This window comes from Kryptolebias marmoratus, linkage group LG5, assembly GCF_001649575.2.
Source record: "Kryptolebias marmoratus isolate JLee-2015 linkage group LG5, ASM164957v2, whole genome shotgun sequence".
NCBI classification, from domain to species: Eukaryota; Metazoa; Chordata; class Actinopteri; order Cyprinodontiformes; family Rivulidae; genus Kryptolebias; species Kryptolebias marmoratus.
This window is the reverse complement of record NC_051434.1, coordinates 20,578,034-20,589,926: the sequence shown is the minus strand read 5'-3', so window position 1 is coordinate 20,589,926 and position 11,893 is coordinate 20,578,034. Positions and strand designations below refer to the sequence as shown.

General features: G+C 37.4%; 1 protein-coding gene across 5 annotated transcripts in view; it reads left to right on the top strand.

Moving 5' to 3' along the window:
- Positions 1 to 7,139, top strand: part of LOC108245619 (CMP-N-acetylneuraminate-beta-galactosamide-alpha-2,3-sialyltransferase 1) — a 10,889-nt gene extending 3,750 nt beyond the window's left edge. For 3 of the 5 annotated variants that reach the window (XM_025009682.2, XM_025009684.2, XM_017432681.3), the window contains 4 exons: positions 5,331 to 5,367; positions 5,448 to 5,567; positions 6,784 to 7,003; positions 7,060 to 7,136. In XM_025009682.2, coding sequence (XP_024865450.1) covers positions 5,331 to 5,367; positions 5,448 to 5,567; positions 6,784 to 6,951 — 325 coding nt within the window. In that variant the 3' untranslated portion in view covers positions 6,952 to 7,003; positions 7,060 to 7,136. Of the gene's footprint in view, positions 1 to 5,330; positions 5,368 to 5,447; positions 5,568 to 6,783; positions 7,012 to 7,059 lie in introns of all 5 variants that reach the window. The other 2 variants (XM_017432680.3, XM_017432679.3) reach the window with 2 other exon arrangements.
- Positions 7,140 to 11,893: the final 4,754 nt, after the last annotated feature.

Genomic DNA, 11,893 nt, shown 5'->3' with positions numbered 1-11,893 from the left:
AGAAAATCTTTGGAGGGAGCTTAAAGTCTGTGTGGCCCAGCGACAGCCCCGAAACCTGAAGGCTCTGGAGGAGATCTGTATGGAGTTGTGGGCCAAAATCCCTGCTGCAGTGTGTGCAAACCTGGTCAAGAACTACAGGAAACGTCTGATCTCTGTAATTGCAAACAAAGGTTTCTGTACCAAATATTAAGTTTCATTTTTCTGGTGTATCAAATACTTATTTCACACAATAAAATGGAAATTAATTAGTTAAAAATCATACATTGTATTTTTCTGGATTTTTGTTTTAGATTCCATCACTCACAGTTGAAGAGTACCTATGATAAAAATTACAGTCATCGACAGGCTTTGCAAGTGGGAAAACCTGAAAAATCAACAGTGTATCAAATACTTGTTCTCCCCACTGTATTTGTCTACTTCATAAGGAACAAAACGCACACATTCAAGATTAATGGACTTATCTATCTATCTATCTATCTATGATAGATATATGTTTTTATGGTTATCTATTGATATTTGAATCTGTCTAGATAGATAGATATCTAATAAACCTATATGCTGTATATATCTATAGATAGATCAATATCTATATCTATTCATTTTGATAGATACACATGCGGATATTCCTTTCTTACCTTTCTTCCTATCTCTTGGCATGAAAATGAATCTCTCTGCAACAGGGAGACTTGGCGTGGGAGGGGCATTAGGTAATACTGAAGAGGTGGATGGCTTGGCACTTGGGCCAGCCTGTCCTTCTCGCAACTGCTCATTGTCAGCCTTTAAGCTTGGCACCAAATGTCTGAGCTCTTGTATTTCTTCCTCCATAATTGCCACAAGCTTGTTCTGTTACCTTTGATTACTACAGTGCAAAAAGCACCCTGTGGCTAACACTACTTAAAACACCTCATCCAACACTTGCGAGGATCTGCACGGAACTACTGCTGCTGCACATTTCTATACTACTACAAGTGCAAGCATTATAGGTTTTGAGAACAAAGAGATGAATTTTTGTTTTCAAATTGAAAATGTGTGCTCTTGACTTATGGCAGTAAAATTCCCCCATAGTTAGAGGCTAAAAGACACTGACATTTGTGCAGTAAAATGTGAGAGCGTATCAGTAAATTTGTACATACCAAATGGGTGAAGTTTTACTGAAGAAAGGAAAACCTTACACTTTGAGAGCTGGTGAACTGTCAGTAAAAATGCCTCAGACAGTGTTAACATTAACAAAGGTGAACCTGATTTTTCTAGGTCTTCATACAGCTATTATTAAAGCTAGTATAAGTACAAATTAATTTGTAATACTACAAAAGAGCATAAATCATGCTTTTCTTCTACTGCTTATTCTGTTGGTAGATACCCTTGATCATACACACAGATAGTAGAATTTGTGGTTTGTCATAGCTGTGCATTATTAATGTGATTCCTGTGACATATTTTGAACGGTTGGCTTTATTTGTAATGAAGAAAGCACAGGAGTATAAAAACACTTTGTTATTTTTAAAATTGTAACTTTTTGAGTTATATTCTCACAAATAAGATTCACACCACATGTTGGATGAAAGCTTTGATCTAAAAGTTAACAAACATTTAAATTATGTCCAACTACAGATGCACACATTTCTTCTTGTACAAGCACATACACACATACTGTACACACTTCTTACATGGGTCCTACTTCCTCTAGAACAAGTTTTCCTCTGGGGAAATGCAACAAAACCTGAAGGAACACATAAAGCACAGTAGGACATTATCATTTTATAGCTCTATGGGCTGTAGCTCATCAGTGTTAACAGATTTGTTGTTTCAGGCTCTGTTTCACTTTCCAGTCAGATTTCCAGTCTCCATTAACTGCTCCCCCTGTTGGAGCTTCTGTACTGCTGGATTTTAAAATTCTTTTATTAACTAGCTCTGGAACATGACCACTGAGACATTTAAATTTCAGTGTTATACAGGAATATTTCATAAGACTGTAAAAGGTTTAGGAGATTGTACATGTCCTGCAGTTTGCAATGGTGACACTTCATTGGTTTTTGAACACAGACTTTCAAAGCTTGTTTTTACAATGTCCTTACAAGTTTTAGGGCAGATTGAATTGTTTGGCCCCAAGCTGTTCCAAAATAGGAAAGACTTAACAGAATCCTCCCATAAATGTGCAACTTATGAGATGAAAACAGTTCAGATTGGTTTTGATGGTTCTAGATACTTTGATTATATGAGACTCAGTATTTGAACTCATCTACATTTTGGATTTTCTCCTGCTCAATGATAAAGGTAAATTCATTACCAACATAACTAAACATATAATACATAAAATAAAAACCAGAAGACACAAAACTAATAAAAACAGAGATCCTGACAGTACTCCCCGTCAAAAAACAAACAAACATAATTATCGGGAGGGAAGAGGAAAACAAAATAAAAAATAAAAAAAATCCAAAATTGACCAGGCAAAAAGGCCAGGGCAGCAATAACACAAATAAACAGTCCAACACAGTGTGTCAAAGTGAACAGCCCTAAGCACGTCTAATTATAGAACCAGAGTTCAGGCAGATGGCTTTGAGCTTGTGTGGGCAAGGAACAAGAGGTCAGCTGGATGGACTAAGAACTGTCCAAACCAATGACAGCGTTTGAATGGTCAGCCCGAGGACCATCTAGAGAAGGGACAAAACATGGAGAGGTAACTCTGAATCCTTTAAATCAAGACTCCACATGAGACAGTGCATGGTATAACAGGTAGGTGACAGCGTCATCCACCCCTATGCCAGGTCAGTAGGCACACTGTAGGGCAGGGGTCACCAACACGGTGCCCGCGGGCACTAGGTTGCCTGCAAGGACCAGACGAGTCACCCGCCGGCCTCTTCTAAAAATAGCACAACTCAATCGTGAGCTGTTCTAAAATTAAATTTTATTCTGTTGCTATACTTTTTAATCACACTTGCATTCATATAGATTTGATTTAAAATGACAATATCTTAAAAATAAGTTCATTATATATTAAGTTTAAAGAGGATTAGGTGAACTCTGACCTTCTATAGTTCAAAGTTCCCAGTGTCCGTGGAGAGTAAGCTAGCTCGCGCAGCAGAGATCGGCGCAGAATGCAGTTTCTTACCCCGAAACATGGCAGAAAAAAGAAAGAAAACGTATCACTTTCACAGCGAATGGGAGGAGGAATTCTTTTTTACGACTGTAAAAGAAACCTGTGTGTGTCTGATTTGCGGGGCAACTGTGGCGACGGCAAAGCGGCACAATGTGGAGAGACACTTCACATCGTGTCACAAAAGCTACCATGCTAACTACCCACCGGGAAGCGCACTACGGGCAGAAAAAGCTTGTAAGCTAAAGGCAGCTTTGGGTAAGCGACAGTCTTTTTTCACAAGGCCGGCGAAAAAGTCAGAGAAAGCGACTGAAGCCTCGTTTAGAGGTTCAACCTATCTCTGTGAATCAGCGTTCTCTGATATGAACTTCATTAAGAACAAACACAGAACACGCCTCACTGATGCACATCTGAAAGATGCACTCACAGTTGCAGTGTCAAGTTACACACCAGATTACAATGCACTGGTGAACAGCATGCAATGTCAGTCTTCCCACTAACTACAAAGTTGAATTAAAATGGTGAAGAACTGTGTTAAATTTAAAACTGTGTACATGTGTGCAATAATTACATTGTTAAAAATGTTGAAGATTTGGTCATGAGTTCAAAATGTGACAAGATTTATTTTAAATATGTAAGCTGATTTTTCTTTTACATTAGATAATTGATAACTTTTTGAAACATGGTGCAACATAGTTCATGATTTGTTAAAAGGGTTTGTCGGTGGCTAGTGAAAATGAGTGAAAGTGAAAATTCCTATGTAAATGTAGTGATGTACTTTAAGTGATCATCTGAAAATTTAACGGTTGCTGAGATAAATAGAGATAAAGTGGTGGATATTGATATGTTTCCCATTTTGCTGTCATTGTTGTGCTAAAATTTATTAACGTGATCAGTGTCTTCACATAGATAAGTACCATTAATGATAATTAAAGTATAACTAAAAGCATATTGAGGAAATGTATTATTTCAGAAGAGTGTATCAAACTGGTAGCCCTTCGTGTGACTCAGCAGCCATGAAGTAGCTCTTCGTTTCAAAAAGGNCATTGTTGTGCTAAAATTTATTAACGTGATCAGTGTCTTCACATAGATAAGTACCATTAATGATAATTAAAGTATAACTAAAAGCATATTGAGGAAATGTATTATCTCAGAAGAGTGTATCAAACTGGTAGCCCTTCGTGTGACTCAGCAGCCATGAAGTAGCTCTTCGTTTCAAAAAGGTTGGTGACCCCTGCTGTAGGGGGACCAACACAGAGCCCATCTAGGTATGTAGGTGGGTGACAACAATCCTCATGAGGTGAGACGTCAGGGCCTGTAGTGGCTTCACATTGACACTCTTTTCACCTTGACTACAATCCTTTCAAACTCTTCTTTCAGGACCACTCCTACTCCATTTCTCTTCTCATCCACACTATCGTAAAATAGTTTAAGCCCTGCCCCAAAGCTGTGAGCATTGCCATCCTTCCACTTGGTCTCTTCCACACATAAAACATCTACCTTCCTCCTCTCCATCATGTCAGCCAGCTCTCTACATTTGACTCTCATTGTCCCTATGTTTAGTGTTGCTAGGTGCCTGAATAAGTCCACTATGTCAGTAACTGAGCCCTGGATGTTCACTGGTGTGTGGGGAGAAAGTTTACCACAACCTCCTTGGTTTAACTGGGGTCAAGGATCTGGCGGTTATGCTCACACCATGAGGTCTGAGATTACCCCGGGTATCCCTGCTCATCATCCTCTAACACACAGCTCACAATGGCACTGTCAGTGGAGATATTCTGCAGATGGCAGAGGGTGCTTTTGTAGGGGAAGTCTAAGGTGCAGAGGGCAGACAGGAATGGCGAGAGCCCTGTGCCCTGGGAAGCCTTGCTGCAGACCATCATTTCTGACACATAGCCCTGCATTCTCACATACTGTGATCTGTCAGTGAGGTTGTCAGTGGACCACACAGACAGGTGATGGTCCACACCAAAAATTTAGTTTTATTTGTGTTAAGACAATTTATTGACATCAGGGCATTTTCACTACTACTGTATGTATGTATGTATGTATGTATGTGTGTGTGTTTGTGTGTGTGTGTGTGTGCGTGCGTGCGTGCGTGCGTGCGTGTGCGCGTGCGTGCGTGTATGTATGTATGTATGTATGTATGTATGTATGTATGTATGTATGTATGTAAGAACAGTATATATGTATATTTTAAAAAATTAAAGCCATTTCATTTTGTTTTCAACAGTTCTCATTCAAATATCATGTCTGCTAACAAAGATTTGGTGAGTATGGTATAGAATGACAAACTTTTTTCTTGCAAAGAATAAAGTTCAGTAAACTGAAAGCTACTGATTTTTTCCAGGTGATGGTGGTCAATCCAGCTTTGATGAAGCATGCTCATGTGGTTTGGCTGAAAAAAAAGGGAGTTTATCCATCCACTGGCTTTATGACATTGATTCTTGCTCTTCACATGTGTGATGAGGTAAATTGATCTGACTGTTTCTTCTGAGAATATTATGAAGTTCCCTGTCTCTGAATGATACCTTAGATATAAAAACAACATGTGATTTTCATAATCTTCAAGTATGACCATCATTATTGCCTGCTGCCCAAGAAAATAAGGTTTTTGTCCATGTCTGTGTGTTTGTTTGTCTGTAGCATTGGCAAAATATCTCAAGATTCATTGAGCAGACTTTATTGAAATTCTCAGAAAGTAATCACTAGATCAGGGGTGTCAAACTTCAGGCCTTGAGGGCCGCTGTCCTGGAAGTTTTAGGTTTTTCTGCTCCAACACACCTGATTCAAATGGTTTAATTACCTCCTCACCAAATCATCAAGTCCTCCAGGAGCACGGCAACAAGTCATCCATTTAAACCAGGTGTTTTAAAGCAAAAACACATCTAAAACATGCAGGAGAGCGGCCCCCGAGGAATGGAGTTTGGCACCCCTGCACTAGATGTTCATCTCTAACTGACACACATTTGGAGTTAATTCATTTAAGGACGGCTACCATAGCCAAGCAACTTTAGCTTACAAAAATATGGCTTTAAATCAGCCAATTTACACAGCTTGAGCAAAAATTTGATGTAGTTGAGAGTCACTACCTACTTATATTCAATGTGCTAAATGGGCAAGATATGTTTTAAAACTTTAAAACTATTGGAGTCAACTCTGCATGTCTGTTGGCAAAATATCTCTAGAACTGGACAGATTTTGAAGAAAAGTTTCAGAAAGCAATCACTGGATGCACATCTACAACTAATTAACTTTTGTCAACCCAATTTGAAATGGTGCCACACTTTATCAACTTAATCTACCACCGAAATGGCTAAAAGTCAGGTTTACAGATATTGGACTAGATTTTGTGTGGTAGTAGCTGAAAGTCATCCTCAATACATACTTCAAGCGCTGATAGATCTTGCAAAAAAAATTTGATATAATGTCATTTACCAGGTTTGACTAAAAAAAATATCACTCTGTCCTTTATCATCATAAGATGATTTCAGTTTAAAACTCTGCCATGGAAAGCAGAGGGTGATATGCATTCTAATTTTAATTTATTACGTGTTTCTTGTTTTTGACCCTCCAAAGTGGTTGTGACTGTTCCAGAATAGTTTTAAATTGCCATCTTTTAGAGCAGGAAAAGACCACCGCCTTACTGAACCCACTGAAAAAGCTTCTCTTGATTGTGTTTCTAGGTCCACGTGTTCGGTTTTGGAGCAGACAGTGATGGAAACTGGAGCCATTATTTTGAAGTATTAAGAAACAAAAAGTTTAAAACTGGAATCCATCCAGGACAACACGAATTTGCAGTTATAGAAGAACTGGCTAACCAAAAGACAATCAAGTTCTATCGAGGCTATTGAGCTTTCTCACAGAACATACAGACCTTTGCTATTCCTATAGGTAGGTAGGTAGGTAGGTAGGTAGGTAGGTAGGTAGGTAGGAAGGTAGGTAGGTAGGTAGGTAGGTAGGTAGGTAGGTAGGTAGGTACATTTATTTATATAAGACTTTTCAGCACGAGGCGACTCAAAGTGCTTTACAACACAAGAACAAAATTACAGACAGAGTTACAGAACATGACAAGATAACTAAGCTAAAACATGACAATGCTAACAAGGTACAGGATAACTAAACTACTAAAACATGATATTANTGACTATTTTGAGACTTCTGGAACTAATTAACCTTATTCTGTGGGATTAGGCAGATTGAAATCTTATTAAAGGGGAAAATGTGCTTTCATAGTTTTATATTGAAAGAAAGCAAACTCTTTCTAGATCTGTCCTGAATGATGCTGAGACAATTTTATTCCCACCAAATTTTATTCAACACATTTTACAACCTGTCTTCAGGATGGGTTTCACACACCCAGACGTTTTAACTCTAACCAAAACAGAGATAATTTATCGTCGTTATTACTCAAACAAGACTATTTTTCAATTTAACTTGAGTGATAGCAAAGTTAGTCTTTTGATAAACAATTGTTCAATATTTAAGCACATGCACAAACTAGACCCAAACTAAGCATTCTGACCTGCGTTTAGAAAAAAGAAACAATCCATTTTAGCACTTTTATTTCTTATAAGCCTAAATTTAAGCAAGGTCTTTTATAGACTGGAAACTTAATATTATTAAAAAATAATAATTTTTATTACCTGCCTCTAATATCTTTGACAACTGATATCCTGCATTAAGGACTAAGTCTGGTCATTTTTTGAAGTGATTTTCTGTCTTATAACTATCAATAGTTAGTACCTTGTCAATGACATCAGTCATAGATCACAAAGTGACAAAACCCTTTATCCAGGTTAGGCTAATGGCTTGTGAGTGCCAGTTTTAAATCATTATTCAGGTTTTTAAAACAGCCTTTTCTTAAAGGGGAGCTTTTATGCTTCCTTGAACAAGTTAGGATAGGTCTGTAGGCTATACAAAACATGTTAATTACATTTAATACACAAAATCATTCTCAGATTTTGAGATTTCATCTCATCAGTTCTGCTTGTTTTAAGCTTATTTTAGAATGAGTGGGTCGGGACCTAGCAGGTTGCTAGGTAATGGGGTTTGTGACGCAACAATCCCAAGTTTTTTGAAACAGGTCGTTTTGCAGACACCAGAAATCTTTACTTTATTGCCAAAAAACGGCTGGGTGTTTTTTTTGTTTGTTGTTGTTTTGTTTGAGCTTGGACTGTTTTTAGAAGCAGTAGATACCCAAATGGAAGTACAAAAATATGCATAATAGGTCCCCTTTAAAATGACAAACAAATGTGAAAAAACACTACATTGTGCCTAGTTCACTCTGCAAGATTTTTATGCCAATTTTGTCCCGATTTCCCCCTTCCAACATTCTTAGAAGTCCCCAATTATCGGGAAGACTCTTAAGCGACAATCTTAAGCCTTCATGATCCTGCTTTAACTTATTTCAGGTTTATCCAAAGTAATTAAGGGAAACAAAAGGCACAAATAAAAAAAATACTTTTATGAAAAACACAATTTCTATGACTATTTTGAGACTTCTGGAACTAATTAACCTTATTCTGTGGGATTAGGCAGATTGAAATCTTATTAAAGGGGAAAATGTGCTTTCATAGTTTTATATTGAAAGAAAGCAAACTCTTTCTAGATCTGTCCTGAATGATGCTGAGACAATTTTATTCCCACCAAATTTTATTCAACACATTTTACAACCTGTCTTCAGGATGGGTTTCACACACCCAGACGTTTTAACTCTAACCAAAACAGAGATAATTTATCGTCGTTATTACTCAAACAAGACTATTTTTCAATTTAACTTGAGTGATAGCAAAGTTAGTCTTTTGATAAACAATTGTTCAATATTTAAGCACATGCACAAACTAGACCCAAACTAAGCATTCTGACCTGCGTTTAGAAAAAAGAAACAATCCATTTTAGCACTTTTATTTCTTATAAGCCTAAATTTAAGCAAGGTCTTTTATAGACTGGAAACTTAATATTATTAAAAAATAATAATTTTTATTACCTGCCTCTAATATCTTTGACAACTGATATCCTGCATTAAGGACTAAGTCTGGTCATTTTTTGAAGTGATTTTCTGTCTTATAACTATCAATAGTTAGTACCTTGTCAATGACATCAGTCATAGATCACAAAGTGACAAAACCCTTTATCCAGGTTAGGCTAATGGCTTGTGAGTGCCAGTTTTAAATCATTATTCAGGTTTTTAAAACAGCCTTTTCTTAAAGGGGAGCTTTTATGCTTCCTTGAACAAGTTAGGATAGGTCTGTAGGCTATACAAAACATGTTAATTACATTTAATACACAAAATCATTCTCAGATTTTGAGATTTCATCTCATCAGTTCTGCTTGTTTTAAGCTTATTTTAGAATGAGTGGGTCGGGACCTAGCAGGTTGCTAGGTAATGGGGTTTGTGACGCAACAATCCCAAGTTTTTTGAAACAGGTCGTTTTGCAGACACCAGAAATCTTTACTTTATTGCCAAAAAACGGCTGGGTGTTTTTTTTGTTTGTTGTTGTTTTGTTTGAGCTTGGACTGTTTTTAGAAGCAGTAGATACCCAAATGGAAGTACAAAAATATGCATAATAGGTCCCCTTTAAAATGACAAACAAATGTGAAAAAACACTACATTGTGCCTAGTTCACTCTGCAAGATTTTTATGCCAATTTTGTCCCGATTTCCCCCTTCCAACATTCTTAGAAGTCCCCAATTATCGGGAAGACTCTTAAGCGACAATCTTAAGCCTTCATGATCCTGCTTTAATTTATTTCAGGTTTATCCAAAGTAATTAAGGGAAACAAAAGGCACAAATAAAAAAAATACTTTTATGAAAAACACAATTTCTATGACTATTTTGAGACTTCTGGAACTAATTAACCTTAAGACTCTTAAGCGACAATCTTAAGTGATATTCCTGCTGTGTGTGGTGGATTAAGAGTGATATGGCCGCTCAGAAGTATGTCAGAACTGCTCCAATCTAAAATTAGGGATATTCAACATGTTGGATTATCTTGGCTGGATATCGCTGCGTGTGTGTTGTCCCCCCAAGGACGAACGAGGACGCAGCCTGTTGAATGTAACCGGTAGCCAGTCAGAAAGCTTGATGATGTAAGTGTGATGTGAAAATATAATATAGACGCTCCTTACCAGAATCATGTATTAATGTTCTGTAATTCTACTAATTGTATTAACCCGAGGATGAGTGCAACTATGCACTGGTGAGGTCGTGTGAGTTTGTGGTGTACGTGACTGCCGGTACCAACTACGAAGATAACGAGGACTGGAGTAGTCAGCTAATTAGGAACCGAAACCCACTCGAAGAAAACCACCTGCAGAAGATGGAGAAAAAAGGGTCCATATACAGGGTTCCGGAAAGATAACCGAAGGAGGATGGGACAGTTCTTTGTTCTTTGTTCAGGTTAAAATGCTATGTTTTAGAGATTTAGCTCAAACATCTTCTGGTGTTTCTGCTGTGAGTTGGTAAGGAGTGTCTCCCGTTAGTACTAAAGGCCAATAAATCTTTTAAACTGAAGATACTGTTTCTGACCATTTTTGACTCCTGGTTTCTCTGTGCATTTTCCGGTCCATCGTGAGGAGAGTTTTTTTTTTTAAGTTTGAGTCTCATTTAGGTAAATTTTTGTCTACTCAACATAAGCAAGGAGGGGATTCCAAAACAAAACAAAAAACAAAAAAACAGCTGACATGGCACAACCGAAAGTTCAGTCGACATCGGAGATGGAGGACCGACTTGCTGATATGTGGCAACAACGTGAATGTTTGTTCAACATTTCATGCAAGGCATATCACAACCGAAATGATGAAGAGAGGAGTTAAACTGAAGTCGCTACCGGTAACTTTTCAGCCATGTTTGTTTACTCTAAATTCACGTCTGGTATTGTGTGGCTTTACAGGATTTCCTGTCTGGAATCTGAATGTTTGTGAGTGAAACCAGTTCACATAAAATATTTTTAGGGGTGATATTTGATTTGTATTTAGAAACAGATTAGTTCTGTAGTAAAAATTTTAAAATGGCTACAGGTTACCCAAATCTGTAAGGTAAGAACCAAACATAATTAGTATTGTACTCACTGAAAGTTTAAAAGTTTGAAGTCATCCAAGCACTTACCTAAGCAGTGGTTTCAGTGAAAAATAATTATTGTGTTTCTACTGTAGGTAGATCTAAATCCCAACTGGATTACTGTAACTCTTTGTATGTTGGTGTTAGCAAGGCAAGCCTCTTGTGAATGCAGTTAGTTCAGAATGCTGCAGCTCCTCTTTTAACACAAACAAAATTTAGAAAATATCTCCCTGGTATAGGTTTCCCTTCAATGGATCCATGTTGTTTCAGAATTGATTTTAAAAAATTACTGTTGATCAATATGGCTCTAAATGAACAGGCTCCTATATACCTGTCTGACATCCTGCAGCCTAATATGCCCTTCAGATCCCTTAGATCTAATAATTATTTGCTGTTAGTTGTCCTGAGTTCCAGGCTGGTCCACAGAAGTGATCGGGCCTTTAGTTGGCCTGAGGTCCAGGCTGGTCCACAGGGGTGATTGGGTCTTTAGTCAGTCCCTCCAGAATTTCGCGGGCATTTTTTGTGATTGTTGCGGGCTAAAATGCCTGATTTCGCATGGCATTTTCCTAAAAGTTTCGATGAAAAGTTGCATTTTTTTTTTTTTACTAAAATCAATAAAAAACTATAACTTTTAATATACAGGTGCTGGTCATAAAATTAGAATATCATGAAAAAGTAGATTGATTTCAGTAATTCCATTTAAAAAGTGAAACTTGTATATTATATTCATACAT